The sequence below is a fragment of the Polyergus mexicanus genome, unplaced genomic scaffold, assembly GCF_030449975.1.
Source record: "Polyergus mexicanus isolate NDT 795.1 unplaced genomic scaffold, iyPolMexi1.0 SCAF_6, whole genome shotgun sequence".
In the NCBI taxonomy this organism is placed as follows: Eukaryota; Metazoa; Arthropoda; class Insecta; order Hymenoptera; family Formicidae; genus Polyergus; species Polyergus mexicanus.
Window position 1 is genome coordinate 10,891,914 of NW_027223326.1, and position 17,990 is coordinate 10,909,903.

At 35.3% G+C, this 17,990-nt stretch overlaps 5 protein-coding genes across 5 annotated transcripts; 2 read left to right on the forward strand and 3 right to left on the reverse strand.

The window, feature by feature from the left end:
- Positions 1-291: 291 nt before the first annotated feature.
- On the forward strand, positions 292-3,774 carry Dbp80 (putative ATP-dependent RNA helicase Dbp80). The gene is made up of 8 exons (XM_070297066.1): positions 292-561; positions 844-1,085; positions 1,168-1,260; positions 1,341-1,558; positions 1,658-1,868; positions 1,977-2,217; positions 2,298-2,460; positions 2,570-3,774. Exons 1-8 carry the CDS (start codon positions 499-501, stop codon positions 2,821-2,823), a joined length of 1,485 nt encoding a protein of 494 aa, XP_070153167.1. The 5' UTR covers positions 292-498; the 3' UTR covers positions 2,824-3,774.
- Positions 3,775-3,862: 88 nt separating this feature from the next.
- LOC138933895 (heat shock protein 60A) lies at positions 3,863-7,515 on the reverse strand. Its single transcript, XM_070297065.1, has 5 exons — positions 7,353-7,515; positions 6,113-6,524; positions 5,358-5,944; positions 4,969-5,272; positions 3,863-4,872 (listed from the first exon to the last, which is right to left on the reverse strand). The coding sequence occupies exons 2-5, from the start codon at positions 6,522-6,524 to the stop codon at positions 4,469-4,471; spliced, it is 1,707 nt and encodes a 568-aa protein (XP_070153166.1). The 5' UTR covers positions 7,353-7,515; the 3' UTR covers positions 3,863-4,468.
- Positions 7,516-8,445: 930 nt separating this feature from the next.
- LOC138933968 (10 kDa heat shock protein, mitochondrial) lies at positions 8,446-9,892 on the forward strand. The gene is made up of 3 exons (XM_070297279.1): positions 8,446-8,647; positions 9,247-9,414; positions 9,509-9,892. Exons 1-3 carry the CDS (start codon positions 8,645-8,647, stop codon positions 9,650-9,652), a joined length of 315 nt encoding a protein of 104 aa, XP_070153380.1. The 5' UTR covers positions 8,446-8,644; the 3' UTR covers positions 9,653-9,892.
- Positions 9,893-10,293: 401 nt separating this feature from the next.
- Positions 10,294-12,532, reverse strand: Sas10 (UTP3 small subunit processome component Sas10). Its single transcript, XM_070297347.1, has 4 exons — positions 12,442-12,532; positions 11,491-12,047; positions 10,567-11,219; positions 10,294-10,472 (listed from the first exon to the last, which is right to left on the reverse strand). The coding sequence occupies exons 1-4, from the start codon at positions 12,456-12,458 to the stop codon at positions 10,380-10,382; spliced, it is 1,320 nt and encodes a 439-aa protein (XP_070153448.1). The 5' UTR covers positions 12,459-12,532; the 3' UTR covers positions 10,294-10,379.
- A 1,742-nt stretch (positions 12,533-14,274) lies between these two features.
- On the reverse strand, positions 14,275-17,642 carry LOC138933865 (sodium/hydrogen exchanger 9B1). The gene is made up of 8 exons (XM_070296984.1): positions 17,535-17,642; positions 16,785-17,393; positions 16,301-16,476; positions 15,756-15,874; positions 15,293-15,454; positions 15,012-15,158; positions 14,692-14,793; positions 14,275-14,586 (listed from the first exon to the last, which is right to left on the reverse strand). Exons 1-8 carry the CDS (start codon positions 17,618-17,620, stop codon positions 14,275-14,277), a joined length of 1,713 nt encoding a protein of 570 aa, XP_070153085.1. The 5' UTR covers positions 17,621-17,642.
- Positions 17,643-17,990: the final 348 nt, after the last annotated feature.

Genomic DNA, 17,990 nt, shown 5'->3' on the forward strand with positions numbered 1-17,990 from the left:
ATCTTTTTAAAATACCAATAATACTAGATTTTAGTGGAAATTATTAGAGCCCGAGCACAGATTTTTGCATAAGCGCATAATCATAAGCATAAGGAAATTGATTGATCAATTTCGTTATGCATAAGAAAATGGACCAATCAATTTTCTTATGCTTGTGGTTATGCGGTTATGCAAAAGTCTGTGCTCGGGCCCTTACGTTTACTTTAGTGAAATTTTTTCTCGGCATTGGCAGCCCCGAAGCCAGAGTTTCCCATTTTTCCGCGTGGAGTCTCCAAAATCAATTTGAAGATGATTTCAGTCGGCCAATTGGCCTCTCACCTCTCACCCATCGTTCTTCGCTCCTCGTCCTTTGCCACTTCTTGGAACTTGCGACCCATGACCCATCACGACGTCATGAACCATTTTCGATCCATTGTCAACGAAATAACAAACTAGATATTTTGGTGTGATTCACGCATTCAACGGACATAAATCGTGAAAGAATAAGAACCGACGAATATGGCTTCGACTAAAGTTGACTGGGGCCAATATGCCGACGAACAGGACAAATTAACATCAAAGGTAATATGAGGTTCCCGCGGGAAATATATTACACATTTGCTTGAGCATAATTCTCTTCATGTTTACAATGTACATTGAATGTAATAAAAAATCACCGCTACACGTAGAATTGCGATTCGCTATTCAATCCAAGATCCATTTTATTATTTGCGATAATAACTTTTGTACCGGTTAACCTATTTTTTTATGCACACATTTTATGTATCTGAAATAACGGTGTACTTATTAGTTTTAACTATCACATTGAACTTCTTCAAATGATTGATCGTATATATTATATAGCTGACGAATATGAACTTGGATAAACCAAGCCAGGTTGCATCCATTCCTGCTGCATCTGTAAAAGATGGAGATGCAAAGAGCGATGATGATACATTGGAGGATCAGATTTCGCCGGCGGAGCAATCGCACCTGCAAAAGATTTTAAGGAAAAAATTAGTTGAAACGACAAAAGATATAGAGATTCAAAGAAACGATCCACATTCTCCATTACATAGTGTCAAAACATTTGATGCTCTTCATCTGTAAATAATTTTAATTTTTATTCTATACTGATATAATGGCATATAATAATATAAATTTTTATACAAATATTTTTTAATACAGCAAGCCTGAACTATTGAAAGGAGTATATGCTATGGGATTTAATGCCCCTTCTAGAATTCAGGAAACAGCGTTACCCACTTTACTCGCTGATCCGTAAGCATAAGCCAGTTACTTTTTATAATCCTTTGATTTTTTAAAACATAGTTTTTAAACTTTTGAAAAAATTTTGTTAGACCACAGAATATGATTGCACAATCTCAATCTGGAACTGGCAAAACAGCTGCATTTGTACTCGCCATGTTGAGTCGCGTGGATGTTACAAAAAATTACCCACAAGTACTTTGTTTATCACCAACTTATGAATTGGCGATTCAAACGGGCGAAGTAGCGGCAAAAATGTCACGCTTTTGTCCCGAGATAAAAATAAAGTACGCCGTGAGAGGAGAAGAAAGTAATATATATATATATATATATTTTTTTTTTTTTTTGAAATTTGAATTAGTTTTTTGCCATGGAACTTTTACAATTGACATTGCTGTAACTATTTCAGTAAGCCGTGAATCAATCGACGAGAACAGAAGAGAAAGAATTAAACCAAGAATCACCGAGCATATAATTATAGGAACCCCGGGCAAAGTGCTGGATTGGGGACACAAATTTAAATACTTTGATCTAAACAAAATATCTGTTTTTGTGTTGGATGAAGCAGATGTAATGATTGCTACACAAGGTCACCAAGATCAATGCATCCGCATCCATAAGTAATTTCTCAGAGATATCACAGTGCATTGTATAACTAAATAATATCTACTAATAATAATGTCCATATTTTATACACGGGACATTACTTATATTTATTTTATATGCAGATTACTTAAACCAGAGAAATGTCAAATGATGTTTTTTTCTGCGACTTATGAACCAGAAGTGATGAACTTTGCAGAGATTATAGTCAGTAATCCATTAATAATACGGCTATTAAGGGAAGAAGAGAGTTTAGACAATATCAAACAGTACTACATTAAATGCAAAAGTATAGATGAGAAATATACAGCTATTACTAACATTTATGGCGTAATAACAATTGGGCAAGCAATCATTTTTTGTCATGTAAGAATTCTGATTGTATTTTGAAAATTTATTAAATCCTAAATAATTATTGTGATAAACTATAATGTATTATTTTTCAGACGAAAAAGACAGCCAGTTGGTTGGCAGAAAAGATGACGAGAGATGGGCATGCAGTAGCGATACTCTCTGGTGACTTGACAGTTGAACAGAGAATTTCTGTACTAGATAGATTTAGAGCAGGGCTTGAGAAAGTTCTCATCACCACAAATGTCTTAGCCAGAGGTAAATATGATAATGCAATACACAATGCATATAATCTGTGCATTTTTTAGTGATTATCTTTAAATATACTATGACAATTATATAAAGATAGTAATATAAAATTTGGTAGGTATTGATGTAGAACAGGTGACTATAGTGGTTAATTTTGATCTGCCCATGGATCATAAACGGCAAGCTGACTGCGAAACATATTTACACAGGATCGGCAGAACAGGTCGATTTGGTAAATCAGGGATTGCTATTAATTTAATTGACTCGGTGCATGCGATGGAATTGTGCAAAGATATAGAGAAACACTTTGGCAAAAAAATTCATTATCTAGACGCGGAAGATGCGGACGAAATCGAAAAAATCGGCGCTTAGACTAATATATAGATTAATATATAGCGAAAATAAGTATGCTTTTTATTATGGATATATCTACAGACTTAAGAATATATATATAAATAATATTTTTTAAAGTGGACTTTGTATTTTGAATATGAAATTCTTTTTTCCACAAACACAGACAACAATTTTACATTATAACAAATTGCTTTTTTTCCCTCTTGTACTTATGTCTTTCTCTCTATCTTTCTTGCAGCTACATTTTGTATATTTCATTGAAATATAATAATTGGATATAGAAATATTGTAGGAACACAAAAATACTTTTGGAAAATATTTTTATATGCATGTGTTAAAAGAAAGTTCATACATGTACGTAGTAAATATCAATCTATTTATTTGCTTTGAGATTTTGTTCAACTTTAAACTTTGTTTTTCAAAGATCCTGTATAATAATTTTATGCCACGGATAGAAAACGAAACATACAAGTACCATGAGTTTGTGTGATACGAAAAATTTACAAGAGCATAAAAATGAGAATATCTTTTTATTAAATTTTTCTTGATTGCGTGTGATGATTTCATCAGTCTAAACATCTCTTTGGATGTTTATGATCTCAGAAAATAATAGTGATTTAACAAGCATAATGTTCTGAAAACATAAATGTCGACAGATATTTAAGATAATCACATTGGAATAGACCCGTATGTAAAATGACCGAAACATATTTCTTATACATATAATTGAAAGATTGCTTTGACATATTCATAAATCCATAATTCATGTTTTGGTATAATACTACAAATAAAAGCAAATGTGTATAAAACAAGACAGTGGATAATAATAAGAATGTTTATATTAAATTCTAATAAACAAATTTCCATTTTTAAACCCTTCTTAATTATTTACTTGTTTGTAATAATATAATTTGTAAAATTAAGTATAAGATGCACATATGAAAAATGAAGTTGTAATCTAAACATACATTTATTAAAGCAGAAAATAAATTTAATAATTATAAAATTATGAAAGAATCTAAATAATTAACCTTTCACAATTAACACATACATTTTTACTTTTACACATTTACATCTCTAATGAATATTATAATTGAAAAAATGTTAATATATCAAGCGTTGAACAAGAGCTACTTGTTTTCGTTTCTGGCTTTATGAAATAATTATATTACTTCGCACACGAGGGATTTAACGATAGGCAAAATAATTAAAATTGATTTAAAAATTATGTAATTGGTTAAATTGTTAGTTTGTCACAAAATCATCTGTATAAACATATCAACAAGTTTCATAATGTAATAACTATTTTTTTTTTACATTAAACGTATTTGCATATTTAAGACATTCTTATATGCACTACATACATACTCACTTATTAAATGAAAAAGAATGAATGACTTGAAGTATACATTTTGTAACAATGTTACAGATGCGTAGAACAGAAACAATATAAAACAAATGCGTCTTCAAAAGATGGATTCGTATTAGATGCATCGTGTTATGGCCTGTAATGTTTCAAAATATAAACTGTGACTGGAAATCTCCGTTCTGTTCAAACTAAACTAAATGTCCGGAACTAACAACGTTGCGCTGCGTAATTGTGTCTCATAAGAACAGGATCGCAATATGGGTTGTCTTTTTCTCAGTTTTTGTCTTTCTTTTTTTACATGCCCATACCACCCATGCCGCCCATTCCTCCCATACCACCCATACCGCCCATCGGCGTTTGCGGTTCCTCCTTGGGTAACTCGGTGATGACCGCTTCCGCCGTCGTCAACAGCGACGCAACGCCCGCCGCGTCGGTGAGCGCCGTGCGTACGACTTTCGTGGGATCGATGATACCCTTTTCGATCATGTCGACGTATTCGTCCTTCAGAGCGTCGTAACCCAACTTGCCCTCGCTCACTTTGGCCACCACCACACTGGCATCGACGCCGGCGTTTAGCGCGATCTGTAGACACGGCATACGCAGAGCATTCGCTACAATTTTGATTCCTGTTTCCTGATCGCTGTTCACTGCCTTGAGCTGTCGCAATGTCGGTATACATCTCAACAGAGCGGTGCCGCCTGTAAAAAAACAAAAACAAAAAACAGTCGCAATATATTTATTAGTGTATATATACACATACATGGAGAAACGTAGAGGTGAAAATCAAGATTTACCTCCGGGAACAATTCCTTCCTCGACAGCGGCGCGAGTGGCGTTGAGGGCATCGTGCACACGGTCTTTCTTCTCGTTAACTTCTACTTCGCTGCTTCCGCCAACTCTTAAGACGGCGACTCCGGACGCTAACCTCGCCAAACGTTCCTGCAGCTTCTCCTTCTCGTAATCGGACGTAGTATTCTCGATTTGATCCCTTATCTGATCGGCTCTCCTATCGATATCAGTCTTTTTTCCTTTGCCTTTCAAGATGAGAGTGTCATCTTTCGTGATGATGACTTCTCCTACCTGACCCAAATCGCTTGCCTGGGAAATAAAATATTATCTATAGAATTCTGCTGATTTGATTGACCTACATACTATTAAATTATTAATTTGAACATATAAATACCTGAACGTCCTCCAGTTTGATAAGATTAGCGTCATCGCCGAATACAATGCCACCAGTGGATATTGCCATATCTTGAAGGGTAGCTTTTCTATTGTCACCGAAACCAGGAGCTTTAACAGCAGCCACTTGCAATCCGATTTTCAAACGATTGACAACAAGTGTTGACAGAGCCTCGCCATCTACGTCCTCGGCAATTATGACGAGAGGCTTACGTTGCGAGTTAGCCAGTTCTAAGGCGGGGATAATGCTTTGAACGGAAGAGATCTTCTTTTCGCTAAAGAGAATGAGCGCGTCTTGAAACTCGACTTTGGCTCCTTTACTGGAATTGATGAAATATGGAGAGATGTAGCCTCTATCGAATTTCAATCCTTCTATGACCTCCAGCTCATCGATTAGTGTTTTGCCATCCTTTACAGTGATCACACCTTCCTTCCCGACCTTCTTCATGGCGTCAGATATTAAGTTGCCGACAGCTTTGTCACCGTTAGCGGATATCGTTGCTACTTGGGCGATTTCCTCGGGTGTTGTGACTGGTTTGCTCAAAGTTTTCAATTCATCTTTGACTTTATCTACTGCCAACATTACACCTGAAAAGCAACAGACTTTTTAATATGTAACTCTATAACAAAAATATATATTGTATATATATATATTAATCTTAAATTTATTTTGCAACGCAAGGTCAAATATCAACAGCTTCCTCAGATACTGCAACATACAAATAATTTGTCGATTATATAAACTAATACGCTTACCTCGTCTAATTTCTATGGGATTTGCACCTTTGCTGATCTTTTCAAATCCCTCTTTGGCTATAGCTCTAGCTAATATAGTTGCAGTTGTGGTACCATCACCAGCTTCCTCATTGGTATTATTAGCTACATCCTGCACCAATTTAGCTCCAATATTTTGAAACTTATCTTTTAATTCGATGCCTTTTGCCACAGTCACCCCATCCTTTGTTATCTTTGGACTTCCCCAGCTTTGTTCCAGAATAACATTACGACCTTTAGGGCCCATTGTCACAGCAACGGCGTCTGCCAAAATATCTACACCTTGCAACATCAAGGCACGAACGTCCGCTCCGAAACGCACGTCTTTGGCATAATTACGCGCTTGCAACTGGCGCAAGGCAGTTCCTCTCAATACAGTGGGTAGTCTGTGCATCTGCAAAAGAACATAATGAATATCAATCGAGGTTCTAATTTTAAGCCACATCATTTTAAGCTTAACTACAAGTAACTTTGTACTTTCTGATGCAATTATGAAATATTTAATATCTCTAGACTCGCTTTTCTTGTCGATTAGTATATTTAGCTTATACTTTAAGATACTTTAAGCAAGAAAGATAAAACATTTAACTGGTGTAAAATCTAAAAGCACGTCATCTTATAAAATAGATAAAGAAATTAAGAAATTAAGATAAATTGTTATAAGAGGGAATATTGCGTCGTATAAACGGAAAGTAGAAAAATGGCAAAAATATTTTCTGTTAGATTAAACTAAAATATTTAAACATTAATTGTAAATACGTAAGTGTGCGTAACTGTAAAAATTCCGTTATCAGATTACGCGAAAGCGTAATTTAACAAGAGAAATGTTTCGTTGAATGAAGAAGAAAAGAAGAAATAATTATTAAAGCGATTTATCGCGAAAAATCGCGCAATTTTTAGAATTACATATTCATCAATCGCAATCGTAAATTATCCCCGGGATGGAAATGTGGTTATGTAAAGTTCCGCGTGGAGCGGCGATCAAAGGTTAACGTTTCGGGGTAAAATTATTGCTTTCGCGAATCCGATCGAAAATCGGAGCTCGATCCGATTGAGAAAATCGTTCGATTCTCTCATCGAGGATCGTTTCCCGAAGAAGGAACGAGAATTTCGTCGATCATTCGCGAAGATCATGGATCCCGGCCGGCTAAATTCGTCCCGACGAATTTTCTCGTGATCTTTTTCAAAGAGGCGCCAATTGCTCCATATTTCGCGATTTTACCTTTTATTCTTAAACTGATACTCTTCGGCGAAACTGATTCGACCGATGTTGATCGGTGTCGAGAGCGAATTGAAGATCGGCGTGACGTGACTGCACGTTGTCCCGCGAGTAGAAAGCGAACGGAATGAGAAGAGAAACGAGAATGTGCGCCGCCATCATATGAATCCCCTCTATCCTCTACCCTCTCTTTACCTTCTCTTATCATTTGGTTCGATTGAAATTAACCTTATAACCGTGATGGATTAATTTCAAATAAACATTATTCTGTAATGGCGAGAAAAGGATTTACCAAAAACAATATTTTGAAAAGTTTGATGAATATTTTATTTCAAAGAATAACGCTGGATGTCTCGAACGAGACCACCGCGTGGAGTAGGTTCTAGAAAGTACGATCCCGCGTGACGCAATCGGTCTGGTTGTGTCAATCATTCTTGGATGTGTCTGCATTTTTGTCTTCACTGTTATCGTATATTTGAAAGTATATATTTTTAGTTCGACTATTCGTGAAAATGAAGACTTTCGCGTTTTTCGTTGTCGCAAATAGCAGGATTCATTTTTGCTTATTCACGCCATCGAAATCTAAACTCGTCTTTTTACGTTCCTTTATTCTCTTACGAGATTTTATTTTTTCCGTTATCTTTTCGTTGTAAACTACGACAGGGCGATTATCCATGCAAATAAATTGATAAATTGCTTTTCTGGGAAGAGCCATTGCATCGTTTGCAATTTAATTTATTTATATGTAGATAAATCTCGCCGGTAATAACACGATTTCTAGCGTCAAATTTGGGCGTGAATTGAGAGAACATTAAAGAGATAAGAAAGATAAATACATAAATTTCTTGTTCAAAGAATTATCGAAAGATCAGAGATCAGAATAACTCTCGAAATTCTACGGCGAGATTACGTAACTACTTCTTTCGTAGCTGCGATAAAGGTCGGTTCTACGATAAGTCGTATGTCGTTAGCCGTAAGCAAATTGACCAACCACAGTCCATTTGTTTTTGGAATTATCGACTGTGATTGGTCAATTTCCTTACGATTAACGACTTATTGTAGAACTGGTCTTAAAGAGACGATCGAATGCGCGAGATACCGCGGCGCGCTGGAACTCGCTCGAAGGAACCTTCGTGGAGGGGAACCTTCGAGAATATACCACGGCTCTACACAGCTGCACAGCTCTACTCCGTGTGCCGGTCGCAGTTTAGGTTACACGTGTCTGTGAGAGCGTTCGTTCACGTCGTCCGGCTTCGACCGATATTACTTTTGTAACTGCCAAAGAAATCGCGATTATGGTGAGAGATCCTGTATAAATGAAGCATGAGAGACGATAGCAAGACAATTTTCTTTTTACGCAAATCACTGCGAAATATCATTCCTCTTATTTTCCTTATAACCCTTCCGATAAGGATCCACGATGCTTTTTATCCCGCGCTCGAATTATTAGCATCTCCAATTATTCCTAACAAAACATTTCGCTACATCACGCTATCATTTTATCTGCGTTTATTGCTTTGAAGCGAATGGCATTTGTTTGAATGAATTTGTCGAGATAGACGAATCGGCGCCTCGACTACTTTTTATTTTTATTAATCTCTAAAAAAAGAGAGAAAATAATTAATTACGCAATAATTACAGGTATTTCACGAACTTGCCGTATAGCGAGAAATTTTGTGTCGTTTCCATCATATACATTTCAGTCTTTTTCTCTATCAAATTTTTACATTTAAATGCCGAAAGATTTATAATGGAGAAAATGATCAATCGCATGAATCGTGAAAAGTATAGCTTAATTATCATCTCGACAAATTTTTTTATAATATAGTTGAGATTAAAAACTATGAGGTTGACAAAAAAATATACTTAATTTCAAATATGTTTATACATATTATAGGCTGCTGCCAATGCTGTGAAGAGGCTTATTCCTCTTTTTGACAGAGTCCTTGTACAAAGGGCCGAGGCTATAACCAAAACGAAAGGTGGCATTGTGTTGCCAGAGAAAGCGCAAGCAAAAGTCCTGCGAGGCACAGTTATCGCAATAGGGCCTGGAGCAAAGAACGATGTATGTATACAAAATATCCTATTTACATACTTATCTTTTACAACATTTAAAATAGTTTAATTAATATTTTAATTATTGTATATTTTTTTATTAGAAAGGAGAGCACGTGCCTTTAAGCATTAAGATTGGAGATATTGTATTACTTCCGGAATATGGCGGCACAAAAGTCGAACTTGAGGATAACAGAGAATACCATCTGTTCCGCGAATCGGATATATTAGCCAAAGTAGAAGTTTAAGTTATTCATTGACTTTAACGTTTCCAGTTTTGTAAATGCTACGAACTATTCCACAACCTCATGAACTAATTTGCAGCAAGAAGTTATATAAAGTTTTGTAATATAACTTTGAAAGTTAATTGTTTGATCTAATAAAAAAAATTTCAGTTTTTAGAGACTCTGTTGCTGCTAAAGTACCATTATGTTTCTTATTCTATGTGTACATACAATTTTCTGATAAAATAAAGCATTTGCCCACCATATTTGTTGTTACAATTATATATATCAACTGTTAAATAACTATAAAAACAAGTGTGTATTTTCCTTTTCCTATTCGAAAATTATTATTTACATGCTACATATTTAATATATAGCAATTAATATATTAATAGACAAATGTTTATATGACCAAAGTGGGAATTTATTGTTTGATTGTTATATCACGTTTCGACCATATGGTTTTGGTCCTTTATCAACTATAACACAGTTCACTTGATAAAGACCAAAACCATATGGTCGAAATGTTGTGATATAACAATCAAACAATAAATTGCCAGTTTGGTCGTATAAACACTCGTCTATTAATTTATTTACTAACAACATCCCAAAATTAAACATTAATTAATATATTATTGATTGTGATATCATTGGTAATTTTTTAACAAGATTTTGCTTTTTTGGTACTCAAATGAGATTATTTAAAATTATATTTCCATTGATATATATACAATTGAAAAACCTGTTTTAATTAATATTTTAATTTAATGCTCTTTTTTGCACCAGCTTTGATACCAGAGATCTCTCCGTCGTAGCGTGTCAATTCCTTTCTCACCTCTCTTATCTGTAAAAAATAATATTCATCATATATAAAATATCTTAAATTCGTATGTGTCAGTAATAAATTTTTATTTTTCATATTTTATATGTATACGTACCGCGCCTTTTCTGCGAATTAGAGCTTTACGATACTTATTTTTGTGTTTCACGCGAGGATTGCGTAATTCCTTCTTACGATAAGGTGTAAGACCTCTGTTCTTTGCCATTTGGTAAGTTATCGCTCTCTTTCCTTCCTCTTTGTTTGTGGTATTATCTTTTTCATCATCTATAGCTTTGCCATCATATGATTTTTCTTCATCTAGATCTGTTTCTTCCATACTATCTGATAGTAATTGTTCTTGTTTGTCTTGTTCTATTATTGTTTCTTTTCGTGCTATATTCTTTATTAAGCTGGTCTGTTTTGGAATGTTTTTAGAAGTTTGTATCCGAGAACCATCCGATAGGTAATAAAGAGGTTTACCCTCTTTAACTGCAAAAAGTATCTCTGCCACTTGCTCCAACAGATTTCCTTGTTTGGATTGTAATTGGTCGAGAAGTTTATGATACTGTATCAGACGCTTTATAACTGGATGCATTTTTACCGGCAAACCTTTGGCTTTCAGCATCAAGAAAAAAGAGATATTGATACAATAATTTAATAAAGCATGATATTTAGTTCTAACTAAAGCTACAGCGTTACAATCAGGACATGTTCCATTTTCAACTAGTTTAAGAAAAGGTGCCAAAAGATCTTTTGCTTCTGTCATGCAATCTGCAAAAGAAATAGTCATATATTAAATGCCATAAATATTATCAGGCTATTATTAATATATCTATAATTATGTAATAATATATGCAAAAGAAATATATTCTTTATTTATATAACGCTAAAGATATTGCGTTCAAAAGCTTAGCACAAAGTGCGTATCAAAGAGAAAAATTCTTATATAATCAATAAAATTATTATAAGTAATAATAATTATTATATTTAGTAATAAATTAAATAATAGCAAAAAGATATATGCTACATGTTTTATGCATACCTTTAAAATTATTGACCATAAACATAAAAGATTCTTTATCAGACACTTGTTTACTATCTTTTTGATCGCTTTTCTTATCTTTTATGGTTTGTACAACTTCATTGATATTCACACTATCAAGATCTAAATACTGTTCCATTGATCTTAAATGGAGCTTTTTTCCTTCCTCTTCTTCCATATCGGCATTAACTAAATCCTTTTGAGGTGCTACTGCATAATCTGTATATTTGAAGTCCGATGAATAGAAAGTTCTTGCCTTGTTGCCCCAAGCTCTGTCATTTGGCATATCATAATCCTCTTGTAGTTCTTCAATATCAGACTCCATTGAATCTTGCTGATCATCTTCTTGCTCCTCCTCCTCGCTTTCATCTTGTAATCCGTAAACTTCATCATCACTATCAAAATTTTCAGTAGTGCGTTGTTTTCGCACTTTTTCCAGCAGTTTTTTCTCAGTTTCTGTATATTCTTCTTCCGAATCTGTCACAGCATCGATATCCATGTCTTCGATATCATCTTCCATATCATTGGCATTTTCCTCGTCGAGAGGCTTTCTTGTTCTAGCATGAAAGAAAATAAATACAAATATAACACAGATTGTTATGTTTGTTTCATAAAATAAAATAAAACAAATTTAGCAGTATAAGCGGTATAAAAATCAAAGCATAATATAAATGCATAAAGTTTCCAAAGTATTAGTAGGTAGAATTTCTATTAGTAGATTCTTCAAATTTAAAAAGATCTTAAGATCTTAAGATCTTAATTAATCTTTAAGATCTTAATTATTCTTTTATTCGTCGCTTTTTTATTAATTAGTTATTAACAAATTTTGTTGATGAAAATAATCATTCACAAAGTTACATATATTTTATAATTAAAATTTCTCACAGAATTTATCTTTGTACGTTATTGAAATTTTCTTAAGTGAGATTTAATTAATTTATGAAATGTTACCTTTTTTTGCGAACCATAATTGAACGAAGGAAGAGGATAAATTTCACAGAAATGTAAACGTTTTCACGTGCCAAATATCACGACGCCTAGCCTAAAAATATGCAGGATTATGTTCGAAAATTTACTTATTGGAAGAATAGCGTTCGATCGACCAATCAGCACAAAGAAATCTCGGCTTCTGATTGGTCGGTCAAAGTGGCTCCAAATCCAACGATTTTCGAACATGACCCCGAAGTGCGAACATAGGAGCAATGCTGTGATTGGTTCGCTGCTTGGACCGTTACGATATTTCCAAGAATTGAGATATTTCGCGTTTGAATGTCTCAGGTTTCAGATGGTGAATGCGTCGCGATTTGTGCGTCTTTCGCGATTATTATCGTGTTTTATGTGAAACGGAATCGGGAATTTATGTGAAAAGTGTCTCGTAAAGTGTCGAACTTTCGTCGTAAAATGATACAATCGACATTACATCTCGAATTCGTAATTTCGATGTCAACGATCCGCTTCTTCACGCTCGAAATCGGTTGAAACGATCTCCCTGAATTACCTGCAAGTGATGGTATCGTCGTTGCCAAGTATGTATAAATTTCCATGTGTTATACAATAATTAATTGTATCGATTATATATCTTCTCTGATACTTATTGTGTACTAATAGATGTGTATAGATAAATATAACAATAATTTTCCGATCTCGTCGTTTTGCGCATCAACAAGTACTCCATTAAAGAAGTCACGAAGAAAAAAAAATTTTGATTTTGAAACCACGATATCGTCCTTTCTTTGAAAAATTAATATCAGAATCGTTACAAAAACAAGGGATTTTTGTCAATTTTGTACTTTGAAAAAAATCGCGTCTCGTTTTCCGGGAGAAAGAAGCGGGCAGAAAAGTTCATCATGAGAAATATGTGCGGACGCGCGGTAAAAAGTTTGCAATTTCGCAGAATGAATTTTCAAGTCAATTCTGTTCGTTCAACCTACGTTAATTGTATTTCGCGAACCGCGAAACATCATTATCGAGTCGGGCGATGTCGTTCGAAATACACCAGTCTCTATCGCGGTGCAGTATCGTTCTACGGGGTGGCGGGAAAAGATAGGTGGGGGGGGGGGGGGAGGCCGCCTAGAGCACGCGCCGCGGAAACGCGTCATCGTCGCGTCTCTCTTATCACGGCGCCACGCGCCTCGCTCGATTCTATTTACGAACAATAAGCACAATGCTCCTATCATGTCGCCCGTGTAGCGACGCTCTGCCCTAGTTTCACTTTGCCAATATAATGATCGGCCGCGGAGACACACCGAACAACCCGCGCGGGCTTTAAATGCAGAAGCGCACTCCTGTGTATAATACAACATCGTCGTCGTCGTCGTCGTCGTCGTTCGCACACTTTGATGCATTTGTTTACGTCAACAGCGATGCTTGCTCACACCACGCACATCCTGGTACGTAAGACCGTTCGAGTCATTTCCGCGCCGCGATAATATCGCTGTGTGTATATTCCTGGAAAATATAGCAAGGATAATACTCGAAAATCTAGGTGAGTGTCTTGATAAATTCCCATGCGATAAGAAAGCGAAAATAATCAAGATTCGAAATAATATAGCGATACAACTTAAACATATATATTTATATAGAAGATATATTATATATTTGTAATAGAGAGAGATTCTCTCTCTCCCTCCCTCTCTCTCTCTCTCTCTCTCTCTCTCTCTCTCTCTCTCTTCCTCTCAGAGAACATTGTTTCTTTATTTAAAATAAGATTTTTATGATATTACAGTATTAATCAGGTTTTTCACAAAAATTGATATATTTAAATAAATACATCTATATTTAACGCTATGGTGTCGATTCTATCGACGGGAAAGTCTTAACGGTATTGTTGATTGTAGATTTCTTTCTTTGTTTGTGCGTTCTAACAGGTTGCAGAGCGACGATGCGCGAATAGCTCAATTCACGCTCCCTTTGGAGTTCCTCCAGACTGATCTTGTTGAGGAAAAAGGGGCCGGTAGTCATCATACCGATTGCACCAAGCGGGGCCAGAAATACTATAGCGATTACGGAAATCCTTACTACTTCGAGAGCTAATTCGATTTTCGTTGGATCGCCCTCCTTTCTAGCACGTTCGAATGCCATCGGCGCTAATGCTGCCTAATTTTCATTCACATTTATCAAATTGGTAATTTCACATTAAAAATATTATTACGATATAAAAAAATTTCTATTACGAAGACGAGAAAATTATTCTTTTCTTACTTGTAAAGTTCCTTTCGGTATCCAAGATATAGCGACGAAAAGTCGTTCTTTCCACGTGAAAGGCATTCTAAGCGTCGTTAGAAAGGCGGTAGTACTACGTACCTAAATTTGAAATATTGCGTAAAATTTATGTCGACATATATATCTGTATTTAAGACATACACGTGATACGGTGAGGTATATTGATGTCGTGAGAGAGAATTAATTCCGAATATTGTATCGCAGGTAATATTAAGAAAAATTTATATATTCAATTTTCTCTCTACTCGTTTTTTAAAAGTTCAATTATTTTTCACTTCTTAATCGAAATGATGACTTACGGATATACCTATTAGTATACAGGCCAGGTAGAGTCCGAATTTTAATGTAGTCCAGTTTCTAAAATCGATATCGGCACCGATCACGCCCCCTAAAATCGGTTGCACAAAATGCCACAAGAAATAAAACGCTTTATGGAAAGGTGTCGTCTGCAATGTAAAGAGAATAATAGAAATAAACTTTTTATAGAATTTGTAGAATTAATCTCAAGATTTTATCGACAAAGATGTTTCATTAATAATAAGAAAATTTCGAATTTTTCGATTGATTATTTATTACTTACATCATACGATACTGTCAAGATTCGCCACCCGTGAATTGCTATAAACGATAGTATAATGGTAGCGAGATATCCTCCACCTGTAACCGCTAGTCTCGATGCTGCTGTGGTGCACATCAAAGATGCGAGAGTCAAACCTCCGATGCGATACCACATTGCATGTTTCTGATATATAACAAGATAATTGAAGCACAATTAATATAAATTATGTAATAAATTATATGTATGTATAATAATATTGTTTATCGCAAAATTGTGCACGAAACTAGTGAGCTACTCTCGTTTCCGAGCGAAATTTTATCATCTCTCTCATACTCTTTCGGTGAGAGCGATATTTTAATAAAACATTTCGAAAAGGCGTTAATAAGTCTGCCCTTGTTAGTTCAGATTACACGAACGTACTTTCGCGATACGTGACCCGAATTTCGTGGGCATTTGGACGCGAGGAAATGAATAAAGTACCTACGTGATTGCGATGAGGGAAAAAGGCCAGAGCAAAACCCAAGATAATTCCCACTATAAGTCCTAGAAGGAAATCTCGAATCCCACCGGGGATATAGGACCACCATTCTGTTCTCCCGTCATCTAGAAAGATATATAGCTCGCTTTATACAAAAAGCTTTCTTCGTACGTTTAGAATTTTTTATACACTGCCACCAGTTTGCGGTGCTGAGCGTCATAAATTGTTAATGTATTTTTTTTTTTAGTGTGTTATGGAAGTTGTGAAATATTTAAATCGTTATTCATACATATCGTATAAAGGAGTAATTCTCGATCGCGGCAAATTACTTATCTTTAGGAGCCACGATTTTAAATATAAATTAGTGTAAAATGCGTACCATCAATTTTTTATCAGATTCTTATCGATATTCTTTTTACAATTTCTTTGTCAAAGGTTAAAAAAATTTTTTTCACATGCGAATTCTTTTGCGTTCAAAGAATCAAAAAGATTACAAATTGATCAATGTATCATTATGATGTTTTAGAATTGTTTTACGATTTCTATTATACCGTTGCTAAAAACGAAAGAGAAACAGATGGAAAATAGAGATACAATATGGACATCATCCATAGACGCTGCCGTGGATAATAAGCTGGTGAATCCTTTATCTTCTCCGTAACCTTGTTCAGCTAGAGTGAGCATGCAGTTGACCGTTACAACGGGGGACATGCAGGCCACAATTGTTCTTGAAAAGCAATTTATTACTGTGTAAATCTTTCATATATTTTTGCGGTAAGATAAGAATCTTATAATCGTTAATCCAGACAAAAATCATATTTTTTATTAAAAATATGTATTTTAAGTATATAATAATAAAATATAATAACATATAATGAATATATAATTATAAAAATATATTAAAATATAAAATATAAAATTAATAACATATAATAAATATATATATAATAATGAGAAATATTTCGAACTAGCGATTATTTTCAATTAATACAACTGTGAGAAGTTCTGCGTGCGATGGTATAAAAATTCTCTCACCCTGTCATGAAAGACCAATTCCACGGAAAATCGAGGAGGTATCTGCACGAGACAGTGAGCGTTAGCATCTCGATCGTACACGGTACAAGCGCGAGGATCATCACGAACATAGGATGCGTTCTCAGTGCGGTCGTCGTCAGCTGTAGACCGGCACGTACCATGATAAAAGTCAGGCAGAAGGTCCTGATCTTGGATGTTGTGCCCGGCCCGAGTTCGTCATGTATATTATAAACGTCGGTGTTGCGCAATATTATGCCGGCTAGAAGCATGCCGAAGATGGGCGGTAGATGCAACCAAGGAATATAGACGAGGGTCCAGCCGAGCGTGTAGGAGAAAACGACGAGAAGCAAGAGGCCGAAGACGCTGCCACCTGGTAGTACTACGTCGCCCAGCAGAAAGTACAGAACGGCCCAGGCCAGCATGATCATGCCGGCCACGGTTGCGAGCCAGAAGAGATCCGCCCATGTCAGTTGCAGATCGAAGCACGCGGATATCACATCGGTTACGAGCATCTCCCGTAACACCGGGTTGCAAAAAGTCGCGCGATGACAGCAAGTGTTATCATCGTCTTCCTCTTCTTCGTCTCTTCCCTCCGTTATCTGGATCGATCTAATTGTAAGACATGCGTATCTCGTTCAACTTTCTTCGCGTAGTATCACAATAATCCCATTGTTACTGTTTAACTCGATAAAAGTTGTACTCGCAGCGTTATACTTGTTAGAATCAATCTTATCGTTAATTCACACTTACTTCCCTCGCATTTGTACATTATTCTCAGATGCTCGCGCATTTGCGGAAGTGGATGCGATCGGTTTATCCTCAGGAATAGATTGCATACGAGACAATAGCCTCCGCTTTATCTTTTTGCACGGATACAGCTATGTTCATTAAACTGGTCTTGAGATATTGAATCCTTGATTGGTTTCTATCATACGAAAATGAATATTTATATCATTATCACATATATTATAGTTTTGACTGACATGGAAATTTGACATTTATAAAACAATGCGCAATATTTTACATGACACACGTGAATTTCGCTATATTTTAACTAATTTCACGATACAGCTAGAAAGATATATTCAATGTATTGTTTATATTTTAAATATTTTGTCATTTATCATATGTTAAAATAAATGCATGAAATGTGAAAATAATGCTATTTTTACGCTTGGATAGTACTCTGCGTTGATACCACTGCTT

Coding starts and splice junctions, on each gene's coding strand:
- Dbp80 (XM_070297066.1), top strand. CDS start 499: ATGGCTTCGACTAAAGTTGACTGGGGCCAATATGCCGACGAACAGGAC. Junction 1,086..1,167: donor ACATTTGATGCTCTTCATCT/GTAAATAATTTT, acceptor TTTTTAATACAG/CAAGCCTGAACTATTGAAAG. Junction 1,559..1,657: donor CGCCGTGAGAGGAGAAGAAA/GTAATATATATA, acceptor TAACTATTTCAG/TAAGCCGTGAATCAATCGAC.
- LOC138933895 (XM_070297065.1), bottom strand. CDS start 6,524: ATGCACAGACTACCCACTGTATTGAGAGGAACTGCCTTGCGCCAGTTG. Junction 5,945..6,112: donor TCCCATAGAAATTAGACGAG/GTAAGCGTATTA, acceptor GTTGCTTTTCAG/GTGTAATGTTGGCAGTAGAT. Junction 5,273..5,357: donor TCAAACTGGAGGACGTTCAG/GTATTTATATGT, acceptor TTTATTTCCCAG/GCAAGCGATTTGGGTCAGGT.
- LOC138933968 (XM_070297279.1), top strand. Junction 9,415..9,508: donor GGCCTGGAGCAAAGAACGAT/GTATGTATACAA, acceptor TTTTTTTATTAG/AAAGGAGAGCACGTGCCTTT.
- Sas10 (XM_070297347.1), bottom strand. Junction 11,220..11,490: donor TATGGTCAATAATTTTAAAG/GTATGCATAAAA, acceptor TTTCTTTTGCAG/ATTGCATGACAGAAGCAAAA. Junction 10,473..10,566: donor TAATTCGCAGAAAAGGCGCG/GTACGTATACAT, acceptor TATTTTTTACAG/ATAAGAGAGGTGAGAAAGGA.
- LOC138933865 (XM_070296984.1), bottom strand. CDS start 17,620: ATGCAATCTATTCCTGAGGATAAACCGATCGCATCCACTTCCGCAAAT. Junction 15,875..16,300: donor CTCTTTCGTTTTTAGCAACG/GTATAATAGAAA, acceptor ATATCTTTCTAG/ATGACGGGAGAACAGAATGG. Junction 14,587..14,691: donor TACCGAAAGGAACTTTACAA/GTAAGAAAAGAA, acceptor AATGAAAATTAG/GCAGCATTAGCGCCGATGGC.